The sequence below is a fragment of the Plectrocnemia conspersa genome, unplaced genomic scaffold (assembly GCF_051122295.1).
Source record: "Plectrocnemia conspersa isolate PC_06_02 unplaced genomic scaffold, ASM5112229v1 ptg000014l, whole genome shotgun sequence".
NCBI classification, from domain to species: Eukaryota; Metazoa; Arthropoda; class Insecta; order Trichoptera; family Polycentropodidae; genus Plectrocnemia; species Plectrocnemia conspersa.
The window spans coordinates 17300637-17327109 of NW_028277178.1; the positions used below are offsets into that span (position 1 = coordinate 17300637).

The 26473-nt window shown below is 29.3% G+C and overlaps 2 protein-coding genes and 1 long non-coding RNA gene across 7 annotated transcripts; 2 read left to right on the forward strand and 1 right to left on the reverse strand.

Moving 5' to 3' along the window:
* The first annotated feature begins 1430 nt into the window (after positions 1–1430).
* On the forward strand, positions 1431–4860 carry LOC148226396 (phospholipase A1-like). The gene is made up of 5 exons (XM_088204874.1): positions 1431–2445; positions 2511–2781; positions 3889–4045; positions 4104–4301; positions 4369–4860. The coding sequence occupies exons 1-5, from the start codon at positions 2324–2326 to the stop codon at positions 4602–4604; spliced, it is 984 nt and encodes a 327-aa protein (XP_088061000.1). The 5' UTR covers positions 1431–2323; the 3' UTR covers positions 4605–4860.
* On the reverse strand, positions 4618–12354 carry LOC148226397 (uncharacterized). Of its 5 annotated transcripts, none has more exons than XR_015812398.1 (4): positions 10764–12354; positions 5646–5837; positions 5405–5573; positions 4618–4737 (listed from the first exon to the last, which is right to left on the reverse strand). It is a non-coding gene; the product is annotated as an uncharacterized LOC148226397 (long non-coding RNA). The 5 variants fall into 5 exon arrangements; XR_015812399.1 differs by having other exon boundaries at positions 10752–12354; XR_015812397.1 differs by having other exon boundaries at positions 10741–12354.
* On the forward strand, positions 10321–15022 carry LOC148226398 (aldehyde dehydrogenase 1A1). The gene is made up of 11 exons (XM_088204873.1): positions 10321–10398; positions 12362–12466; positions 12538–12805; positions 12880–12996; positions 13061–13245; positions 13330–13432; positions 13503–13687; positions 13751–13915; positions 14374–14531; positions 14610–14684; positions 14753–15022. Exons 1-11 carry the CDS (start codon positions 10369–10371, stop codon positions 14820–14822), a joined length of 1461 nt encoding a protein of 486 aa, XP_088060999.1. The 5' UTR covers positions 10321–10368; the 3' UTR covers positions 14823–15022.
* The last annotated feature ends 11451 nt before the right edge of the window (positions 15023–26473 follow it).

Sequence of the window (26473 nt, forward strand, 5' to 3'; positions counted from 1 at the left end):
TTCAAGTCACAAATTGGTTATATGAGTCAAGTTCACATTCGATTCCCACTAATGACTTTCACTTATTTTTATTTTTTTTAATAATAATACAGTTTTAAGATAATGTAAAATAATAATGCTAAAATAGTAATTGAATTTTGATTATTGAATAACGAAACTAAAATAATTTTCTCATAAAATTATTCGTTCTCGATAATATTTTTTGCAACAATGTTATTTCAAATGCAGAATTTGCAGTTAGGAAACGATTTAGCGAAGACTTGCATCAACGCAATTAACTAGCTTGATATTTATAAGTGAAATTATTCATAGCTAGGATGTGGATATATGTAATGGTGACATACCTTAATTTATCGTGTAGCACAACATTTCTAAGGCTTAATTTTTCTTTTGTTTAATACATTTAATTAAATAACTTTGAGTGTTTCTTTGTATTATTGCTTTGTATAATATATACAAATAAAAATTATAGGATTACTTATGATCTAAATTAATATCAGATCATAAATTAACAATGATATTTTTTAATTACTAATAACTACTAATCTCACGTATTATTTTTAGTATTAAGAAGTAATCCAAATCCGTCTTTAATAAAAAAACTTTTTATGGTGTGACAAAATACTTAAAAAATAATAAATATTAAAACTTAAATTGTTTTTGATTAGGGTAATGATAAAAACATAAAAAACTGTATTAAAGGCTCAATAGATGTAGTTATTCATTTGCGTGTTTTATATTATTAATTACATAATTTATTTTAACATTACACTAATTCTTAACGTAAACATTATTCTGCTAAAAATGATTTTTTTTATTCTAATTAATCGATAATAAACTATAGTTAATAACGAGGATCGTTTTTGTTAGACAAAATAGGAATGGACATTTTCACATTAAAATAAAAATATTTAGTACGTTTATTACTTTCTATGCTTATGATATAATTTTAATATACATTTTTCGATCTATATTTTGGTACATATAATTTGGTTTTGGTACTAATTTTACTTTAAATTGAGCTATTGAATTAAATATCATATATTGATTTCAAGGCGGCTTACAAAATAGTATATAGAGGAAAAATAAATGAAGTAATGAATTAACTCGGAGTTCCATGCAAACTCATTAACTATTATGTCAAATAACAATTAAAATAGTGGAATGCTATGTTTGCATACAAATTTGCTCTTAGATGTTGCTAATACTTTCAAAGCAATTCAATGCTCTCGTTTGTCTGTTCTTTAATTTTGCCCTTGAAAACTTATCGAAGACTATGAGAATTAACATGAATATATACATACATATATATTACTAGTATTATAATTATACAAATTGTTCGAGAATAAAAAAACTCTACAATTAAAAAAATATATTATAATTAAAAAACTGCGTATCCTTTGTATAAAAAAATAATAAAATCTTGAAATACTACTTAAAAATATTATAATTTTTATTGCAATTTTCAACAGATTTATAATTTTTATTTATTTTTAAATTCTCTTTGTATTATAATTTAAGTAAAATAAACTACTTAACTTTGCTGTAGTAAATAACTTTAGCAGTATCACGTTGTTATGTTATCGCAAATATTCACTTAAAGATACATAATATAACAATAATGCCCCTTTTCTGGTTGATTTCCATAATTTAACAAATTGCCGTTTTATCTTATTATTTTTAAAACAATTTTTATTTACTGTTGATAAAATTCATATCTAATATTGCTACTGTGTAAACATTTTTATCGATTAATACGATTATGTGTAGCAATTGTAAATAAAATATTCTACGAATTAAGAAGCGTTAATATTATATGTATTCCTTAATTTTTTATTGCTTATGACTAATAAGCATACATTGAATTTATCATATATTTACGTACAGAAAATGAGTTATTAGTTTTCCATTTAGTATATTTTATGTCCCATGTAAATCCATTATAACTTTAAAGTATCCATAATTATGCAGATAATTTAAAACAATATTTGTATGCAGTTTATTGCCACGAGCCATTGTAAGAGGCATGACAAAGCCAAGTATGCATAAACATGTAAAAATGTTCAATATGTGAGATAATACTTGAGTTTTGACTATTGGAATCAATAGTTATTTACACACGCCGACGAATGAGTCGTTTTTGCAATGTTTGCAACAGTAGTGTTTCGTTTTTGGATTATATGGTCCATTATACAAGGTGGTAGATTGCCTTTTGGATATTAAAGTTTAACTGTTTAATATTTACAAGTTTCATTATAAATCAGTCAGTATACTTCAAGAGAATATCACCGAAGAAGACGACCCAGATTACGGAAAAACTTGGATGTACTTTCCAGACGGCGATGGACAACCTCAAGTAGTAAATTTAACAGAAACGGAAACAAATACTTCACAAGGCAGAAGTTCGAATACAGATTCTGATGTCACTTTCCAATTATACACAAGGTGGAATTATATATATTTTTTTTCTTTAAAAATATTATAATAATCGAACTGATAAATCAAATTAGGCGCAACAAGGATCGCTATTCTGAATTGGTTTTGCCCCCAGAAGAGGATGAGAACAGATTAAAAATGATTCAACCATTCGACGATGAATATTTTAATCCGAAGCAAGATGTGAAAATTTTAACTCATGGTTGGATGTCCAGTGGTCAAAGTGAATCTGTTATGTTGATTAAAAACGCATATTTAGAGGATCGAGAAGTAAACGTTATAGTGGCAGATTGGGAACCGCTGGCTGCAAATTACTTTTATTTAGTACCGGCCTATAATACTAAGGTTTGAATATTAAACATCGGTCTTCGTATTGCACTTTATGACTTTAAGCACGAATCAAATAAGATATGTACAATAATAAAGCGTTATCTTTGAATACAATTTATAATATTTAGAATGTAAATATGAAAATGCATGAATGCATTTATAGTCTAGTTCTGAGCGATTAGTTTGCTTGTAACATAAATTATATGAGGTGAAAATGAATCTTAGATAATTAAAATATGCATTAAAATCTCGATTTACAACAATATAATTTTTATCTGATGTATGCTTATTACTGAGTGTGCTGCTTTATATATTATAATTCTTTAGGGTTCGTAACCCTAGGGGTGGTTGACCTCGCGGCCAATGAGACTCCTCGGTGAATCCTTTAAGACTGTTTATTATTTTATATTTACAAGTTTGTTATGGACGAATACGGCGTGACGTTACTCGTGATGTCGGAGTTCGTGCCGTTGATAATGCTCAGGATGGCTCAAGCTGCATGCGACAGGTGTCAGGAGTGTCAGGTGGGGCGCGTAGCTGGTTTCTCAGGGAGGCTGCTGATAGATCGACTGCCGCTGATTCCGCTCTCTGGCGTCTGGTCTCTTGTCTCGTGCCTCAGCGTCTCGTCTCTTGCTTGACTCTCGTGGATCAACTGCCTTGGGCCCTCTTCCAAAGTCTTGTGGACCAACTGCGGATCAACTGCCATCTCCTCGTCGGAGTCCTGGCTTATATTATTTTGTGGGATGCACACTTCCTGGCCAATCACGCTTGTGCGTCGATCTCCTTGCCAATCGCTGGAGTCGCTTCGTAGAATTCGAGAAATCGGATGTTGCATATTTGGAAGCGAGTTTTTGCTTGCCCCGACTTTCGAATTCTACGGAAAGGGTTTGCTGTTGTGATGATTAATTGCATCCGCACCGTTTAGTCACAAAAGGGATTCTCTTAACGACCCGTGTTGTGTGGTCAAAAGAAATCCCTCTTGTGCCATGATGTTTGTCTCATTGTTAATGGTGAACATTCTTGGTTATGGGCATTAACAATGAGACAATTGCCCTTTTTTTGTATGTTGCTATTCATGGTGGTCGCCAGTCGCCACAATTCATTGTTATTCATTTTTCGTAGATCGTCGGAAATCGAATAGGAAGAATGGTCAACTATTTAGTATCAAATCAAAAAATGTCTCATAGTCAGTTCCATATCATTGGCCACAGCTTGGGTGCACATGTTTCAGGTTTTGCTGGAAATACAGTAAGAAATGGAAAGATTGCTAGAATTACAGGTATACATACATATCTGTAAATCTATGCTCAAAAATGATCACTGTTATTTTTTTATAGGACTGGATCCTGCAAAACCAGGCTTTGAAGATACGTCACCAGAAAATAGATTAGATGAAGACGACGCCGAATTCGTTGATGTCATTCATACATGTGCAGGAGTGTTGGGATATTCTTCGCCTTTGGGAAAAGCTGATTTTTATCCCAATAAGGGAACGCCGCCTCAGCCTGGATGTGGAGGTGTTTTTCAAGTTCTTGGTATGTACCTAGCTATTTTTTAAATTAAATATAATCTAATTGAATTTATTGATTTGATTACTTTCAGATGCTTGTAGTCATGGAAGAGCTTATGTATACTTTGCTGAATCTATTCGAAAAAAAGATGGATTTTTATCGAGACGCTGCGCTAATTCTTACGAGGCAAAAGCTTCTTCTTGTGGAGGAAATGGAACCGCTGCTAATAAATCAATATTAATGGGCGACGCTGTACCGTTTGATATTGAAGGAGTATTTTATTTGCCGACCAACGACAAAGAACCATATGCAAATAATTTTAATTAACAATTAAACACACTTTGTAATATAATATTTTATTATAAGCAATAACAATAAATTAATCTATAATATAATAAATAATCAGTCAAACGGACATTCTTCGTCGTAATCCATCTTGACGCAGTACATTCCACGGGCACTGTAAAATAAAATATTTTTAGGATTAAGACTTATTCACACATACTTACATTTACATTAATATACTTGAAAACTTTATTATTGTATTTCTTATCAATAATTAAATACAATGATTAAAATTCAACCTAAAATATAGCTTTTGATAACCCTCCACGTTCATTGAATGTTATCTATCAATGGTCTCATGCTGATTTTTTTGTATACAATTATTTCAATAATGATATATGTTCTGGCTACAAGTTGATAAACAAATAAGAATATAAATGAAACGTTGGTGGTTATAGTTTATGTAAAAAAAAACTATAAAAAGAAAAACAATAAATTAAATGATATTTTGAGTACATTTTCGTTTTCGCAATATCTTAATCTGCAAATAATAATAAACTTTTACTCTTTTTTGATTTTTTTTGGAAAAATTAATCAAAAATCACCAATCAAAAATGTTACAAAATAAGTGATAGTAGTGAAATCTACTTCATATATGTATGTACATCTATCCTGTGATAAGACATACATATATGTATATAAATGGTAACCATGTAAGATAATAATATTGTGTAATATTAATAATATAATAATTATCATCTTATTGATAAGATATTTCCGATTATAACAAAATAAACAAGCAGATTAACCGATAAAAATAGTAAGTATGACTTATAAATAACCTTTCTGGTGTCTCTTCTCCCATCATGACCGAATTACGACCGCCCTCGAGCCCCCAGTGCCCCTCTTTGGGGCAGCTACTCTTGCAGGGCACTCCTATTATCTTTAATCTTCTTCTTACAGAGGCAGCAAAGTAGCAAGCACTCAAGAAATGACTGCACCTAGCGCGACCTACATACACACATACCATATGCATAAAACATTACTTTGAAGATTAATAATAAGATAGATGATAATACTTACGAATGACGTTGCCCTTGCAGCCTTTCTGAGTGCTTCCACCGTTGATGCAGAAGTCGGCGTGGCCAATCTGACCTGTGACTCCAAGGAAACCAGCATTTGTATGTATCACTTGGACTATGTGTGCATCATCGCGTGTCAGTCTAAAGTCGCGTGATCCAAATTGTTGTACTAATGGTTTGGCTGGATCTAACCCTAAAAGAAGCATAAGTAAACATGTATAGCCTGTAAACCAAGGAAAGCCATTATTAACAATTAAAATATAATATTGAGAAAAGTATATATAAATAGAAGGTGTCACATAAATTTATTTTTAGTTTTTATTTTCCATGTTTTATTGCCATACTACGTCTTACTCTATAATTTGCACACAGTAAGAATAAGTTGATAGTACGGAGATGTAAAGCTAACTGGTCAGTGAACTTATGTATTTAGTCCCGATTTAGCTACAGTGCACTTTTTTATGGAGTTCAGTCACTTTAAAAGTAAAATGTATTGTAGAGATCCACTGTCAATATTGTAAATGAATTATAATATTCCTCAAGAAATAAAACATATTTCAGTGGCAAAGTGTAATTAATTTCAGAGAAAAATTTGAAGAGCGTTGTATTTTCAACAGGCAACATTTAGATGATATCCTTTTTTTAATTAGTGTTCAAAGGATATTCATAAAAAAAATAAACCTACTAGATCTGAGTCTCATAAAAAAATAAACCTACTAGAAATAAATTAAGAGACAATCTAGATGAATAATATAATGATATTTTCTAGACTTTATTCTTAACTTTCCGAATATCTGTCATTTGATAATAAGCTATGCTTTAGATGTCATTGTAACGATACTATGGATCTCTGCTTTAAAATCTATATTTAAAGAAATTTTATAATCACTACAAACGGCAACATAGAATATTATTTTATTTAGTAGCTGTTGTAGAAAATACTAGTGTTTTATTATAATAATATTTTTATCCATCTATCCCGAACATTTAACACAACGATGCATAAAGTACGAAAGCCATAAGCTATTTTTATACTTTTTACCATAGTAACTGCTTGCTGTTTTTCAATTTAACTAATCGCATCGTTCTTAATATAATTAATATAATTCATATAATTATTATAAATATTATCAAAACGTTTTGTCTGACCTCTGTTAAAATTACAGAGTATAAATTAATTTATCACAAAAATAAAACAATAAAGACTACAATGGATAATAATTGATAATTATTATATCAATTATAATATTATTATTTTATTGAAGTGTGTATATTAAACTAGAGTTATATAACTAGGTATTAGCAGCAGTATCTCCAAATATACATTTATATCGAGCGTATCAATAAATAAGTCGACTGTGTAAACATTGTCGTAAATTATTATTAAAAATACATGATCGCGATATTCTTACAAGATATTTACAAAATGTTTACTTCAATTTATTACATAATGAAAAAAGTACATTATTTAGTAAAAATATTATACATGTAAAAACCAAAAAACATTAGATACAGAAAAATGCGTATTATCAACGATTGTATAGTAATGTATATTTTTTTATTGCGTGATGTTATGTTTTTTTCACAAACTTTAATTTGGTCTCATTATTTTGTCGTTAGTTTCAAGTACGTTCAAAATCATCATAGATGATGGTCAGGGTTATATAACATTTGCTTCAAATAACAAACATTTAAAATCTGTATTAAGTTATAGCAATAAACCTAACTTTCCTATATATTTTAATTAAATTTATGTAGATTTGAGGTATTGAATTGTGCTTCTATAATTTACAACAAGCATACAAATATTTATGGTAGCACTGTTGTTAAAACATATGTATTTATGTGCATATCCATTGGATATGCAGATAAATACATTAATATGCAAAAAAACTGTAGCTTATTCCAAAACTACAGTTGAATCAATATGTAATGTCTAGTCTGTAGGTAAAGGCAATTCAGCAATTTATATAATTTAATATATGTTTATGGTTAGATTTATACATCTAAAATGAACAATAAATAATTTTAGCATTTAAGGGAAAAATAATAGTAATACGTCATTTTTAATAAAATAATAATTAAGCTATATTTACATATGTAAGTGGGGTAAAAAATAATATATTAATGATTTAAAGTACTAATTGGTTAACTAATACTTTTATAGAAAGGACAAAAAACAGTTTTGTTACTTTTAATTTTTTTCATGTTCCTTCACTTTTCACTTGAGTAAAAATTTGATTAGTTGATCTACTTGTAGATTGTTTTGTTTAGTTTTAAATTGTTTTTATATATGTACATTACAATTAAATTACAACTCTACATAATTGTCATGTTTAGTATCTTTAAACGTTGTTAGATGACTTATCTGATAGATGTCTATTCATTCAAAGTCAAACTGAATGCTTTATTGCTAAGTTTATGCTGTAATATACCTATTGTTGAATGTTAATACATGCTTGCGAATATTGCAAAAAAATCCAATGATTTTAGCGTCGGAACATTTTCTTTAAAGATATTGAATGAATATATAGTATCTATCGTCGTCTTCATAGTTTTTTGGGAGAAAGCAGGTGAAATTTCGATTAAATTTGCAAACGTTTATGATCAATTATCCGTCTGACTATTTATAAATATTTCTTATTTCAAACAATAAGAGCGTTTAAATAACCTTCCTTACATTCAGGTACTTCTAAACATACTTCATACGCTGATCCTTTATTATGTCACATACGAGTACCAATAAAAATCTATAAGACAACTGTGTACAAAAACCTTTTTGTCCCATTTATTTCTACACTTTCATTCATTCATTATATAGTCGAAAAAAATATTTTTAAAAATGCAGGCGGCAAATCTTTTTTGTTTTCGAACAATAAGTCTAGAAAATCTGCAACATTACTAAAATATCGATGCCTCCCAAATTTGTATACCAAGAGCCAGAGCCAATTTATTCCAATAAAATATATTTCCATACTAATAATTTTTTGTCAGTTATCCGAAAGAACCTTATGAGTACGGAATGCGTACAATTGTAAATCTGTTTGCTCAAAATATTTTTGTCTAAAAATAGATGTATGTGATTGATGATTGTGATATTTATATATTTTAATTATTGTATATTTAATATTATTTTAGAACATCTCAATAATATTAATTTTACGAAAGATTCATCTCTCGTATATTTGTTTAATTCTACTTATGTTAAATGTCAATTAAGTTTTAATTGACATTTAACTATATACTAATAAGTATATGGGCAACGTCATTTTAGTAGTACTAAGTCATGGAGATATTGTTTGCAACAAATAAAATATACGGATTTGAAAAAATCATAAAAAAAAATTTTCGGGACCACCGGTATTTTTTTGTAAGCTGGTAGTATCGAATGTAAATTTTTGCCCCAATAATGATATTACCGGTATTGTAAACCATAATTGTGATGAACACCCAGTGTACTTGTCAGCTTATTATCACCAACACATGCCCAAAAAGTGAAAGATTGATGCGTATTGTGGTCAGACGGCATCATTGGGCCTTACTTTTTTGAAAACGATGAAAGGTGGACTGTAACAGTCAATGGTGAGCGCTATAAGCGCATGATAACCGATTATTTTTACCACGAAATCAAAGATATTAATGTGGAAGATATGTGGTTCCATCAAGACAGTGCAACTTTGCACGCATCAGGTGTAACGTTGGATATTTTGCGTGAAAGTTCCCAGGCCACATTATTTCACGTTTTGGTGACTTCGCCGTTGGATTTTTTTGTGGGGTTATGTTAAGAATCGTGTCTACACCGAAAAACCCGAAACGTTCGAGTACCTAAAAACCAACTTCCGCCAAGTTATAACCGAGATACCGCCCGAAATTTACGAAAAAGTCGTTGAAAATTACATCGATATGATAAAGGAGAGGTCCAGAGGCGGCCATTTAATTGATATTATTTTACCTAATTAATGAAATAGATCAAATGTTCGATAAATTAAAAAAAATATTTGAAGATATCCTTGAAATTGTTTTTTTTTTAATTTCTAAAACTGAAGTCGGATTACCTTTATCATAATTTTAAATATTAAAAAAATTCAAAACCAATACCTATATTTTATTTAAACGATTCTGATCTGGCGTGGAAATCTCATATAGTTGGACTGTATTTTTTGCCAAATGCAAATGAAATAATGATCTCAGTTAAGGGATATGTGATTAGCTATAGAACTACAAACCAAGCAAATTATTTCATTAAGAATCTCAGCAAATATTTAAATATTTTTCAAAGATCCTACCAATATAAATTCATAAAGATTAAATTTAGAATGTAATACCTACATATTCAATAATATATTTTAACAATATTAAACAAAAGGTGCATTTATGAACAATTTTTAAACATATGCACTATCTTACTAGGTAAATGAGAATACAATACAAACACACACATATAAATAAAAAACCTATAAATTTCGCGATAAAATAAACTATTGCGTAAAAATGAGCATATTTTAAACTGAATACCATTGTTATCGCGTATAGTTAAAACACTATCGAAAGTATTACGTATTTATTGTTATTATATATAATAACATAAATATTTTTCATGGCAACATGTTGAGAATCTCTCGTCGTTAACCTCAGCGTACGTTAATATAAGTCGGGCGTAAACACAGATCACATTCAGTAGTAGAAACTCCTTCTTGCCGGCTTCGGTTGATACAAGCTGAATCATGGCCAAGGTTGAGATTAAGTACACAAAGGTATGTTAATAATTAAGCATGTTATATTGATGATGCTACGACTGAACTACATTTAGGTTATGTTACACCAACATACACAGCAAAAGTATACAAATAATTCAAACTAGAGATTTATATAAACTTATATATGATTTAGAGAGCTTAAAGTTAATTTATAATAAACACAAATAAAGCTTATTGTATGTATTTTGTTAGTTTGCATTGCGCAAAATCGAAAACGTCAAGGATTCGCACATGCGCGTTGATAAAAGGATATTTACAAAGTTTTAGTAAAATACAGAGAAGCAGTTATCATAATTATTTATTCGCATTAAATATTAAAATTCATGTGTTACAAAATACGTTGGTTTTACACTAATGTTTACAATTCACGTCAATGAAGTGACATTTGTTAGAATTGTGGTCCAAGCACGAAAAAATTCGACTAGTAATTAAAATTATATAATAGGAAAAATGTGTTGCCAATATTGCTATAATCCCACCAGTTATGAACTAATGTGATATTTAAATGATTCAATTTTAATACGTTTATGCTATTTATTTATTGCAATTTCTACTCGTTTTAATATTTTCCCCTTTTAAATAAATATAATATATCGAAGAATGCTTTTACCATTATTTTCTATATTATTATTTTATATAAGCAAACATATTTTATATAAATTCATAGTAACAACTAAAAAGTGATATGTATTTTTTATGTTTTTTATTATCAGCAAATTTATCTTATCTTTTACGTAGGAATACGAATAAAAGTAATTATGATTTCAATTCATTGTTTAATACCCGATTCAAAAACTAATATATTTATACAAACAATGCATTTATATTGTTTTTATATCAGCTTTAGACCAAAGCGGATAGTAGGACGTTTTTATAACACCTTTTTCGAAAAGCTCTTTATTGAAAGGGCCTCTTTAAACCCTTTCAGCGGTATCGCCGTATATCTCTAGTGGTAGATCTTTCACTGTTTTGCGGTATCCCCAAATAGTTACATATTTACATACATATATAACTGGAGAAATAATAAATGAAAAACAATATTTACTTATATAATCAAAAGTTCAATCGTGCTTAATGTTAATAATTTCTATTTAAAATAATACCAATAAATTATAGAGTACTAAGTAAATTAATATTATATATCAAACAATATTTTATATTTATTTTATAAAAAAATATGAAGAGCCTCTAAATTGATATAAAAAATACCATAAAATCAAAATAATATTTCAAGTAGGAAATATTAATTAACGAAATTAAATAATAGAAAAGTGCTTAATAAATTACCAAAACATACTAATTAAAACAAGTAGTAAAATAAATCAACGCAATAAAACACTGAGAATCGCAAATTTTTTTGTGATTTTTTTTAAATGCAATACAAAATAATAATAAATATAGAACAACAGAAATAATCATGGAAAAGTACATAAAATTAACTTCCAGGTGTGTACTAACAGATTAACAAACGTGTATCAATTACTCCAAATAATTACATACTGAAAGGGTAAATACATTAGAAAAGATATAAACGGTTATAGCAAGGTCATACAAAAATTAAAAACAATTATGTTCATTTTTGTGCACCAAATATATTTTTAAGTTTCGTACATTTTAGAAAAATATTTCTCAGATAATTTATTATTGATTTTAAACTTAGCTAAATTTATAATTATTATCAAATACAAAATTCTAATTCTCATGCATCATAATCGATTGGACGAATTGTTAGTAGTATGTTTTTATAAAATACAACAATATTCGAACATTCTTAAGTATTTAGGATTAATTGAATTCTGCGTTATGGATCAATTATATTTTCCATGTTATGATAAATAAATAAAGGTATTATATTATTCTAACTACTGCTATGTAGACTATTAATTTTTTAATGGGTACAGTACAAGTCATAAACATTTATTTTTTATATGTATGTAAAAATTATATATTATAATTCCAGCTTTTTATCAACAATGAATTTGTTGATGCTGTAAGCAAAAAAACTTATTCAACTTTAAATCCAGCTACAGGACAGAAGATCGCCGATGTAGCCGAAGCCAGCAAAGTAAGTTTTAAATTATTACTCGTTATGCAATATAAAAAAATCATAATTATTTCAATTAAACACGCTTTTAGGAAGACGTTGATTTGGCTGTAAAGGCAGCAAGGAAAGCCTTTGCCAGAAATTCTGAATGGAGAAATTTGGACGCATCTCAACGTGCAAAGTTGTTGTACAAATTGGTAGAACTAATTGAGAGAGATATCAAGGATCTGGCTAAACTAGAATCGCTCAACAACGGAAAGACATATGGGGATTCCGTTTTTGATATTAACTGCTCTCTTGACACGTTGAGATATTATGCCGGATGGTGTGATAAGATCCATGGAAACACCATTCCCGCAGGTATTGTAATTATACTTATCTTTATGATCACATCCATACCATAAAGCATAAACTAACATGTTTTAATTATATAGATGGAAGTGTCTTGTGCATGACTAGCAGGGAACCAGTGGGTGTTTGCGGACAAATCATTCCATGGAATTATCCAATTCTCATGTTGGTATGGAAGTGGGGACCGGCTTTAGCAGCTGGTAAGTTTTAATTTGAAATTTTCTATTTATTCTGGTAAAATTGTAATATTATTATTTTTAATAGGTTGCACTTTGATATTGAAACCGGCTGAACAGACCCCACTTACTGCTTTGTGTTTAGCGGCTTTGGCAAAAGAAGCTGGTTTCCCAGCTGGTGTTATTAATGTAATAACAGGCACCGGACAGACCGGTACTGCGATTTCTAGTCATCAGGATATCGACAAAATTGCATTCACTGGCTCCACAGTAGTAAGTTATTAATTATTATTATTAAGTGATAAAATTCACATAACTAGTTATTATCATATATTAAGTTATTGATAATTTTAATAGGTTGGCCGTAAAATAATGCAAGCCGCAGCCGAATCTAATCTTAAAAAAGTTTCTTTGGAACTCGGTGGAAAGAGTCCACTTATTATTTTTGATGACGTTGATAGTATGTATTTCTTTTTATATTTCATGCAAGTATCTAGTGCATCTAATAAAATATTTTTATTGAACTTAAGTCGATGAGGCTGTGGAGATTGCTTACAATGCCATATTTGCCAATCACGGACAAAACTGTTGCGCTGGCTCTCGTACGTACGTTCATGAAAAAATATACGATCAATTTGTGAAGAAAGCCGTTGCAAAGGCAGCTCAACGAAAAGTTGGAGATCAGTTTGATGAGACCACCACACAAGGACCTCAAGTAAAAATTATTAATTTATATTTTTTTATAATATGTGATTATATATTTTTTATTATATTTTAGATTGATGAAAGAATGATGAAGAGGGTTTTGGATTACATTGAGATTGGCAAGAAACAAGGTGCTAAACTTGAATTGGGAGGAAGCAGAGTTGGTAGTAAGGGATTCTTTGTTCAACCGACAGTATTCTCCAACGTTACTGACAATATGACAATTTCACGGGAAGAGGTATTATATTACTATTGTATATTACTGATTTTATTTTATATGTTTTGTGGTTTATTCAGTCTAGTCGTTTTGAAAGTACACGTCTCACTATAAAATATGTTTTCAATCAATCTAAATGTTCGTCTATTCAATGTAGATTTAGTTTTGGAAACTGAAAGAATCTGTGGAAGCCTTATCTGAAATAGAAAGATGGGAGGAAAGCAGTCTTTCACATAATATCTCACAGACATTTTATTACTTATCTAGATAAGTAAGTAGTAATCTGTTATAGATATATGTATTATCTTTTCATGATTCTATCAAGTGAAACTCAATTATCTCAAAAATTACATACTCGCACAGTAAACTAAACTAAAAGTTACCTACAAATATTGAGGCTCATGAACCATATAATAAGTTCAGAAAGCATTTAATAACCCGTTATATAAAACTTTTCATTTTATAATTGTATTTTACAGATATTTGGTCCAGTGCAGTGCATCTTACGCTTTTCAACATTAGATGAAGTAATTGATCGTGCCAATGATACGAACTATGGTTTAGCAGCTGGCATCGTTACTAAGAACTTGGATGTTGCAATGACTTTTGTAAAAGCAATCAAAGCAGGATCAGTTTGGTAATAATATTATTAAATTATTATATTACAATAATAAAAAATATCCATATATGAACGAAATATTTATGTCTATTTTAGGGTCAATTGCTATGATTATGTCGTACCACAAGCACCGTTCGGTGGCTTCAAACAATCAGGAACTGGGCGTGAATTGTATGCAATAATTTATTTTTATCAAATTAACTCTTATGCCTACTATAATACATCATTTTCAATTACAGGGGAGAAGATTCGTTAAAAGAGTACACCGAAGTTAAAACGGTCACCATCAAAATACCCGTTAAAAATTAAGACTACTCACCGATTATTTTATGTTGTGGTGCAGTTAAATGCTTAGACATCATGCCGCATATATGTGCTCCCAAAGAATGACCTACGCAAGTCGTCATTCTTGAAAGAGCCCCTTCGTATGTTAATCTAGCATAAAGCTGTGCCGCACACTGACCCACCAATCTGTAAATTTGTTCAATTAATAAAACAATCCATTGTTAGATACATTTTTTCTTTTATATAAGTACTTTGTGTTTGATACTGCTGAGAGATAACACGGAAACTTTGCAAGCAGTGACCAGTCCACGGTGAAAACGTTATAATCGCCTCGTTCTATATAAGCTGAAATATTAAAAATTAAAATGCTTGCTTAAATTTCTATTACATAGAACATACCTTTTCTAATGAAACTCATAGGATGTTTTCCTTCAGTGCCGTTAAATCCATGTATAATAATGACGTTTTTCTTGCCTGCATTCCAACCTAATTCACTCAATGATTCTTGACTAACAACGTCGACTTTTTGCTTTTCTGGATGTTTCCTGAATAATATATAGTAAAATAAAACATTAAACTCTTTAAAAATATGTTTATATTAATATTATTTGACATGGGTATAAACATTATTTAGTTTATAAAAACACATTTTTTATATAAAAATATACAAAATGTTTAATCTATAACTATTAAATAAATAGTTTTGCTCTACATTTTCATGTACTGTATTATTGAGACATTAATTTGACACCATATTGGTTTGACTATTTCAGAAGAAATGTTGATCGTAGCTATTAAACTTCACATGTGTGTATTTACATCACAAACGTGATGCAATTACATATATTGTGAGATAATATTCCTAAAAATGTATATACATAATGGTGTAAGAGTAGAGATTATAATTTAATGGTAAAGTAGTGATAAGTATCTAGAATAAAATAAAAATTAAATAACTTTTAAGGTCAAATGACAAAATGAACGAATATCACATGTAACGTATACATTCAATAGATAACATGAAATGTTCAGAATATTAATGGCAAACTTGTAGAGTAAACATTCAAGACAATTAATTTTTAATTGCATGAACTAAATTAATATTGTGATTAATCAGGAATGTTATGTCTTGTATATTTTAATATTTAAGTATTTAAGTGTACATTATGTTATATCATAAATGATATAAACACATTATGCGTAAAATAATACATACTTTTTAATGGTTTTACTATTTATTTTTATTCATAGATGTATATTTATATATGTAAAGTAATATGATAATTTATTTTAAATTAATAGTAGAACTATATACATATAAATATGTATATGTATATAGATAGAAACATACTATATTAAATACACCATTGTTATTCGCATGCGTAAATTTACGCTACTGTGTATTATTCTTTTATGAATACTTATTATATTTAAAATAAAAGAAAACATAAAGAAAACTGTGGAATGTATTATTGGAAAAAATATATAAACTCTAAAATATTGAGATTCAAGAGAAAGAAACTACATAATTTCAAAGAAGTCCGTGAGAAAAAATATGTACCAGTGTTGTATTCTTTCCATAAAACTATTTAATTATGAAAAAGACATTACAGATGGTGTTGTATAAAAGGGCAAATAATCTCCATTCTACGATACGCGTTAGACACCATGTTAATGATCAATCTTGAATTACTCAATGGAAACGATAGATAAAAGGAATTAATGTGTATAAATAAAATAAATTAAAAATTCGAAGGTCATGACCATTGAGCGAAAAATTAAAATAAAACCATCATATTATATTTTATTTTTTCGCTTAATGATCATGACCTTTGTTTTTTCTACAGGATCTAGAGATTGGTCATAGCATATTTAGGCTATGATCGTTATGAGTTCGAGTTAAAGAGAATAAAACCGTGTCACAAAAAGCGTTTTACTACGTTTTATTGATTTTCTTGATATAACTATGGTTCAGAGTCCTAAACTATGACTAGTAAGAGACTAAGAATAGTCACACTTTAGTATATTTTTGAGAAAAACATGAACCAATGTCTCTATAATAAACAATAGTGTAAAGCGTAACTGAAAATGTCGAAACAAAATGAAAAACATGGGGATCTCTTCTAAAGAAGACTGGAGAAAAATCGCGAAGAAATTCTCCCAAATAGCAATCGTGACTTACAATCCTCAACAATAAGGAAACGACGATACTGAAGAAATATATATATATATATATATATATATATATATATATATATATATATATATATATATATATATATATATATATATATATATATATATATATATATATATATATATATATATATATATATATATATATATATATATATATATATATATATATATATATATATATATATATATATATATATATATATATATATATATATATATAAATAAGGACAAGAGAGAGAATATGGACATTCACACTTTAAATATGGTGCTAAAATAGAATGCTCGTTGCATTTTAGAGAGAGACGAAAAACAATGTATTCGTAATAGGAGAGTTATCAAAGAATGATTGTCGATTAATGTTCTAAGGAATTTTCTACTTTATCAGGCTTTCTACTGTTTCTTCCCGCCCGTTCCACTGCTACCAACCTTCTGTCTTTCAACAAAATCTCTCGATGCGGGAATTTAAGTAGACAGATTTTGAGAAGGCTTTCGACAAGGTTTTTCATGGGTTATTATTAAAAAAATTGTCGAACCTTGGTTGGTCGGATGATTTAACGGTTATTCTCGAGTTATTCGAGCGATTGTAAACAGTTTGTAACCTATGACGGCCGATTGTCGAAATAATATTTCACCCCTTCAGGGGTTTCTCAAGGGTCCAACCTGGACCCTCTGCTCTTTATGGTATTTATTAATCACATAAATACGACAGTTACAAATTCAAGTTTTCTTCTGTACGCAGATAATTTAAAATTGTTTAAATGCATTCGATCTGTTGCGGACTCCTTCTCTCTACAAAGTGATTTAGACTCTCTATGGAGATGAGCTTCCGTTAACTGTCTGCCCTTTTGTGTCAGAAAGTGCCATACTGTCATTTTTTCTATCCTGTTCGCCATCAGTTTATTCTTACGATCTCGGTGAGAACATTTTGACTAGAAAAACTTCCACTAAAGATCTCGGAATCACTTTTGAGAGCAAGTGGAGGTTCTCTCTACACATACACGACATCGGTGATAAATCTTCTAAGATACTCGGCTTTGTTATGAGAAACACCTTTCATTTTGACGATCCGTCATATTATTCGCATTCTCTGTGACATCTTTGTTCGTAGCATTCTTGAATCGGGATCTATAACTTGAAATCCCCGAATAACGATATACTCCCTTTTAGTAGAAAAGATTCATAACATATTTTTAAGATACCTTTATAAAATAACATAAGGTTATTATCCGTTCTTATATATCAGCACCTTTCCTTAAGAAGCGTTAAGATACGATTCTCGCAGAAAGTTGTATGTCGCTAAGCACTTCTTCAAATTACTGAAGGGCGCTGTCGACAATCCAACAATTCTCGAGGAATTCCAGTTTTGGGTTCCGGAACGTCTTCGAGAATCACGGTCGCGTCTTCCTTTGATGAACGTTGGGGTTAGGACGTCCGCACTTGCCAACTCGCCTATGGCTGTGGCTATTCGGATCCTTAATACGCTGGCATTGCACATTGACATGTTTAATGCCAGCTACGAGGAGCTGGTCCGGTTCGTATTATTTAATTTTGATATTTTATGATTTTTTGTTTGTAACCTTATATGTATTATTTTAATTATATATATTTTTGTGTATTATAATAATACAATAATTGTTTTCCACCATCGTGACGCATTGGGGTAACCTGTTGGGGTTCAATGGTCTAAATTTAATTTAAATAAATATATCACGAAAACAATAGTATATAATGTAACTGAAAATGTCAAATGAAGAAGAGAAATATGGAGATCTTCTATAAAGAAAGTTTGAGAAGAATCGTGAAAATTTCACTAGAGAGAGAGGTTAAGAATAGTCGCACTTTAAATGCGAATTTAAAGAAGTACTCTATGTGTATTTATATATGTATCTCTCCTAAAGAAGGTTTGAGAAAAATTGTGAAGAAATCCTGCCAAATAGCAATCGTGAGTTACGATCCTGAACGATAAGGAAACAACTATGAAGAAGGAGGAATTATAAAAATATATAATATTATTTTAGTCACGAATATTAATTAATTTTTTTTTCGACGCAAATAATGTTAACTTTCAATATTTTCATAAAATGAACACAACTATTTATTTAAAGCAATGGATTATATAAAAAAACAATGTTTCTCAACCAAAAAACAGCGAAACATTAGCACTAGACAAACTTGAACATTGTGCAAAATTAATGGATAAATATTACAATAGCTAAAATATTTGGCGACATTTTACTTTAAGGTCAACGCATTAGGAGCACCGGACGCGATAACACACACTGTCTATAATTAAAAACGTATTAATTTGATTGTTATTACCAAAATGACTACTTACGTTGTGTATAAATAAAATTTTATCTCTTTATCCGGACAAGTATGATGTCTCTTCATAGTACACCTCCAATATCGTATATCCATAGCATTCCAAAAAAATCCATCAGCGACTGTAAAAATTAATATCGTCATTAACTAAGCCATGTTTGATTAGTAAATTATCATGCTAGTGTAACACAATGCTATTTATGTATTTTCTTATCACTACTGCCATACATAACCAGTTTATTTTATTTAAAAATGCATATGTACATACATTTAAGTATGCAGGACGTCGAAAGTGCATACCTACTTGTTCCATTGAGATAAATATAACACCGCGTGGTCAAACAAAACTGTTATTCTCCCAAAAACAGTTATAAACGAACAGGTTTTTATGCTTTTTATTATACGATAAGGGCCCACTCAGTACTTTAATCGACTAACCGTATTGAAGGTATTTTTTATAAATATTTACGATCAAATTATCGCAGCGATTTACTTACTGCGATGGCTGCGTTAGAGAAGCGCGAATTGATTATTTATTGGCTGTTTAACGATGACGATTTTCATGGAAATATTTACTTTTTCCTGTCACGATTCGCGAATCTTATTTTCTATCACCGTCAAGCTTCAACGGGCAAATGATGGTCTGCAGACTTTCTAGTTCGACTGCTTGCAGTTATATTCATCCGCTGGTCAATTAATAACTGATGCTTTATTTTGACCTATTTACAGAGTGATCGAATAGTGCATAATTTCATGACCTAATAGTTTTTAATTGTAGACATGCGAATATAATTGTCTCACATGCAACGTGAAATAATGTATTATATATGTTTATATGTTGCTAAAAATAAGCTTTTATGTAATGATCTAAGAATTACTAGGAACGCAATGTAGCTATTTAAATAAATATAACTTGCAAATATTGATTTAAATTTATAAGCGTTTTTAAACAGTGAATAAATTATAAGTGTGTCTCTAAAAAATATAAGAGAAAATCATAGAATTTACAATATCACTGCGTATCGCTTCTATCGTGATATTGGAGTGAAAATAAATATTTTAAACAGCAAAAATAAAATAAATTAAGCTAGATGAGTCGTATAAGTTTTTCAGTCTAAAAAATACTATCAAAACAGTTCAGGAATCACAGTAGTATATTAAATTTATAAATTGAAATATGTACTCGAATTAAATCTCACCAGCGTTCCGAGAGTTGAAAAGTAAAAGGTAACGTGAAGGGTTTCTCAAATTTGAGATTAAAAGTACCTATAAATTATTCGAGATAGTTACTTTAAGATGTGCTGATTTTTTTTGTGACTATATAATTGTTTATTCATAACATTATAGTAGTAGCTTTCTATTGTGTAAAATTTACAAAAAAAATGATACACTGGCATGCTTTTTATTATATATACATCCATACGCGATGCGCTTTGTAAAAGGAAAATTGTCACGTCTTATTGCCAAATATTCGCCATGCATTGTTATATTAATACACTGAGAAACTGTGACCTTATGGTATATGGTCATACATTTATACTATTTTCACCGAAACATCGTGACCCTAACGTCCAGACTTGATTTCACAAGCTCGAGCTACACTTTACATATTAATTATATAATTTAAATATGTGCATATAAAATAAATGAAAATTTATATAAAATGAATTATTAGTCCTACCTTGAAGATAAATAATCCACAGCACGGCGCCGCCGATGAATTTCGTCCACATTTTAATATTATATTTTTTAATACTATTTAATTTAGAAACTTTATAATAATAATAATTATAAAACGTATTCACTATCGTCGCTTCATTGTATTTGTATTTTTAAGTAAATGTAACCTTATAAACCGCGCTCAAATGAGCGGGACACCTGAGATGCGGTTAAACGACTGAACGCGCGGTTAAAATAAACTGAGACGTTGAACTTGAAATATGTGGGTCTATGGTTGTGGGCCGAAGCCTCCCCCTCCGTCGATCTTTGCAACAAGTTGCGGAGATTCCCAGTGAAATATTAATACTGTAGTTCTAATTTAATATCCATGTCTGTAATTTTTTTAAGAATACGTTGATCATTATCGTAATGTAATGTTTGAAATGAAGAGTCTCTAAACTTTTTGAGAAGAAAATTGAATTGGAACATTAAAATGTGTAATGGATCGGAAAAAATAATCTTATTGACGCCTTTTCTAAATACAATATAATATATTTATGTATGGAATATAAAATATAATATATAAAACTTATTATCACAAATCAAAAAGATAAGTGTAACAGCATTTTTTTAATTATTATTTATTACAAAGATGTCGAGTTAAGATTATACACAAAGCATGAAAAATTGGATATTTCATTAAAAAAAGCCATGTCTCAAAAAGAAGATGCTGATATTTAATTAGCCGCGCAGTGAGAAAGTTGAGAGTATTTTGATATTCGGTTATTATTTTCCGAACAAGTTTAAAAATATTATATTGAGTGAATATATTATAGGTTATAAATTGTTATATTTATTACATGCGTAAGTGCAACGCATTTTTAATAGTTTACTCTTAAGCTGCTATTGTATTATAGAAAAAAAAGGTATTAAATTGGTATGAAAGTGTTTTTTTTATGATTTACTTAAACCCAATCATAATTATGCTCAATTCACCCACAAGAAGAATGAACTTGGTGTTCCAACTTCAAAACTTAACATAATATTTAGCTGATTGTTGACATTTACATGGTAGTAATCTTCACTAGTGCTAAATCAAAATTATGTGTAACTAATGTTCAAAGCTATGCCACCTTTTAACAAACACATTGTTTTAAATAATTTGTGGCTATTTTTACAAAGTCTAATGCATTAATAATATGTTTGTAATACTTTTAATATCAAATCTAATTTTGATTATTTTTTTAATGCAACAATACTCTAATTGCACGAAACCAATGCTTGGCATACGTGGTACAAAAAATATAAAATATTTTTATGGTACAACGGTCAAACAACTTTTTACAATAAATTGATAATTAGATATACTATTTTAAATTTTTTTTGGGAATTGAGAATTGTGTTTTTTATACATAAGCTGAATGAACATGTCAATTTATCTATAAAGTTTTTTTTTCAATTATAAGAAGTTAGAATATGTATCGAGTATTCGGTGTAAATTGTAGAAAACGTTATATAATACAAAATTCAGGGAATTATTCGCGCGCTCCATATAATTATATAATAAATTGATGGCAGCGCCGCATAATAATTCTTTGAAAAATATTTAATTCTATTATATCTGGAAACGTTTTTGGGCAAACCTCAAGATAGATACTTAGATAAAAGTTTTAATATTCCATTCAAGCAATTTACAACCTTAAAATATATTAAACAACTGTGATATAAGGTTCAAAAGTTGATGACGGCTAGGTTCGTCATCCGCGCCTGGGACGTGTTCGCCATGACGGCTGGAGCCGTCAAACGCGGTTTTAATGGATTATTAATAAGTTTTATTTTTTTACTTGTACTGTATGTATATAATTGGATAAATGAAAGTAGATCTAATAGATTTTTCTGCTCCTGCTACCAATAATGGGTGATTTAAATTATATATTTGCAGCAAAGTTTCGCTACCTACTCAGGGACGCCATTTGGGAGGCAGGTGGAGGTACACCGCCTTGAATTATGCCAGAATAATGCATGTCATTTAATGAAATATTATGAATCTTAACGAAATTTAAATATTAAAAAAAAGACCACCGACTGTTATCCCTCAAAGAAAATCTAACAAAAAGGCTCGAATCTTTCTCGAAAATATTTTTTTAAATATGTAATTTCAGTGAAGTCATATCCAAATACATTTTCACCAGTAAATATATATTTTTACCAGTGAAAATATAATTTATTTGACATGTGCTAGTAAAATTACATGATTTCAATTTAAAACATAAATATTTCTTTATGCTGCTTTAAAATGTCTATGAAACTCAATATTATTATTTACCTACATTCGATGTACAAATGTTACAGTGAATGTGTATTTTTTAGTGAGGTTATATTTTCACTAGTGAAGTCTAAATACATTTTTACCAGTAGATATATACATTTCTACTAGCGAAAATATAATTTAACTGATTGGTACTAGTGAAATTATATACTGCTCTAAAATATCTATGAAACTCAACTTGGCAGTTGCGAAACGTACATTTGTTTTTCAAACCCAAACCCAAAAAGAAAGTTCTAAAACTAATTACAGTTTTAGAACTTTCATTAGGTCAAGTCTAAAATGCAAACTAAGTCAATCCATCTCTCAGGGGAAAATAAGTGGAAGAAGAAATAAAAACAGACGTTGCATCTCGCATATTGCTCCATAGTTTGTCTGCACTTGAATATTACACTATAGTTTTACGAACTTATGATATAAGAGTATATTCAAACTGAATTTTTGTTGCAGGGGAAACGCTCGTTGCCGAGCGTTTCCACTGCAACGGCGACGGCACGAATTTATTGCTTTTGACGTGGATTTTAAACAGAGATGTCATTAGGGAGGGGGAGCAGGTAGGGTTATTTGTCTCTCCCTCTCTTGAATTTTACCAGAAAAATGCATGCCCCTTTAATGAAATACTATGAATTTTAATAAAATTGAAATAGTTATAAAACGATTACTGACTAGCCAACTGTTGTCCCCTCCTCCCGGAAAAAGCTGAAATGATATCAATGTACCTACTCGTGTTTTGACTCAATGTTCTGTTTTTACGAAATGGTTGGTTATTTTGAAATATGGCGTTTATTTATAGCAACAATAAATATCCATTTTATAACGGTAATTGCGCTGGAAAGAGAATTTTACCATCATATCGCTACTCCATTTCCCTCGTAATTATTTTCTGGCGGTTAGCTTAAATGCCGTTGCTTTAATGAATATGTAGGCAAAAATGTATATTAGTTCTATGGCTTATATAATATAAAATAATAGTTCAATTTACTTGTGTTAATCTATGATGATTTTAACGGGACAATTCACAAAATAAATCAAAACATATTGTAAGAATTCTATCGATCATTGTGGATTATTTTATAATATTTTAAAGCTATTGCTTATTACCGTTATTATACAAGTAAACAAACTCGGTGGCACAACGAAATTATAAGCACGATTCGAAAAACATCTAAAAGTTAAACGCTTATTGCCTTATAGTGAATATTTTTTATCGATAGTTTTAAAATAAAGGTACATATAACATATACCGCAATAACCCAATATACAGCACTAATAGTATTTTTTTATTACGATTGAAATTCTTTATACATTTTCTCGCTGCGTGGTACAATATAGTGATTATTGAATAATGGTTTGCTTACCTAGTGCTTCAATGTAATAATCCTCAATAAAAAATCATATAAATTCTTCCAGAGTTGTATTGTTAAATAAATAATATATTATATAATTTTTGCCTCGCCATACTGGTAGAGATACAGAAACACTGTTTTTATCAACGTTTAACAGTAATTAAAATAGCTGATAAGCAATTAACAAGTGATTTTTATTGTGATAAAATAAAAGTTTATAAGCAGTTATAGATGTTTAACTCCGTTGATTTAGATTGTTAATCAATTTAACCGGAATTCAATAAACGATAAATATGAAAAAAACAACTGAATAAAAATGATTGTACAAAAATTCAATGTTTAATATATTTAATAAAAAAGGACGCGAAACGGATTCACGTTATTCGAATAAGCTTTCCGAAGAAATGCAACATGAAACTTCCGCAATGCAATTATAACGAGAGATCTGCCATAGATAGGTACAAAACTGGTTTTATCATCTCGAAAGTTAATTCATCCAACATGGCGTAAAATGAAAAATCTTCCGCAAATATGTAAAGAAAATTATATTATAATATGTTACATTTAAATACAGGTGACATATACATAAATTACTAGCTTTCACACGAATTTTTATTCTTACTTGACTATAGATCATATTTTGGTTAAATTATTTTTATATGTGATTTAGACGCTCTACTCCTGATATTTCAACAAAATTTTGCACACGGGAGAAGCATTCATCTTTAAAATCAATTCCAGCCAAATGATATATTTATATATTTTAGCCGCTTGAAGCAAAAATGTTAATCGCTAGTAATAAATGAGTTTCTTGGAATCCACAGTTTCGCTTTTAAATGCAGGATTCAGAATCGTTATCACATTAATATAATGTATTCAATGTCTTCACTGCCTAACTCCTATCGTAAATGTTGAGATTTAGTTAGTGCTTTGATAATCCACGAGGGCCGCCTTCTTAATTTGGCCACTATAGGCGGGCGCCATGACATGTAAGATCAAATTTCCCACATGTGTTTTATGCATTTTAATGAGCTGAAAGATCGTTCAACATTAATTGTATACACATTCATCCTAAGACTATTTTCACCAATTTCGAAATGATGATGAAAATGATAATCAGATTGTTGTGTTTTACTTTTTTGATTACTTATTTATATTGGAATTCACTAAAGCTTTCATTATCATACATAAAATACGATTTTAAAACTAACTTTTTAATATACTTAATCAAATTGATCGATTAGAATTATTGAAACTAAACTGTTATCAACTATAACAAGTACATAACAAGTTTTAGTAATTTTAAATTCAGTTATTATTAGGGAACACGCTTATTTCATATGTATGAATAAGGTTTCGGCATTGTAATAATTAATTTTCTTTATTGTCTTTAATTGAAATGTATGTGTCATTGTTAATTGCAGACTGGTAGATATTTAATGGGTAATAGGTAATTGACCATTTCATTAAGCGATTTTTCACTTTTTAATGCTTGTTCAGCTGTAAGTAGTTTAATTATTTGCTGGCAAAAATTTTATAATTCGGTTTGAATGATTATTTGATTGGGTTATCTCAATAAAAATGTAAAATCTAATTTTCTGCAGCATTTATCAGATTTACAACAAATATATCTGGAATATCTTCCTGGCCAAAAATAAAAATCATATTGGATTCAAAATTATTTTGAATAATCTTGTAATACCTCTCAATTGCTAGTAAAATAAAGAGAACGACAAAGTATTGTGACGACCGATTTTTTATTTAGAATAAAATTTAATACTATTTTATTATATGAAATTTTGGCTTAAAATTATGAATGAATA

What these genes read in the sequence shown, in the direction of transcription:
- LOC148226398 (XM_088204873.1), top strand. Translation starts at nt 10,369, where the DNA reads ATGGCCAAGGTTGAGATTAAGTACACAAAG. An exon ending in TTGAGATTAAGTACACAAAG is followed by an intron (nt 10,399 to 12,361) that starts GTATGTTAATAA and finishes TTATAATTCCAG; the next exon opens with CTTTTTATCAACAATGAATT. An exon ending in TGGAAACACCATTCCCGCAG is followed by an intron (nt 12,806 to 12,879) that starts GTATTGTAATTA and finishes TTAATTATATAG; the next exon opens with ATGGAAGTGTCTTGTGCATG.
- LOC148226396 (XM_088204874.1), top strand. Translation starts at nt 2,324, where the DNA reads ATGTACTTTCCAGACGGCGATGGACAACCTCAAGTAGTAAATTTAACA. An exon ending in ACTTTCCAATTATACACAAG is followed by an intron (nt 2,446 to 2,510) that starts GTGGAATTATAT and finishes AAATCAAATTAG; the next exon opens with GCGCAACAAGGATCGCTATT. An exon ending in TACCGGCCTATAATACTAAG is followed by an intron (nt 2,782 to 3,888) that starts GTTTGAATATTA and finishes CATTTTTCGTAG; the next exon opens with ATCGTCGGAAATCGAATAGG.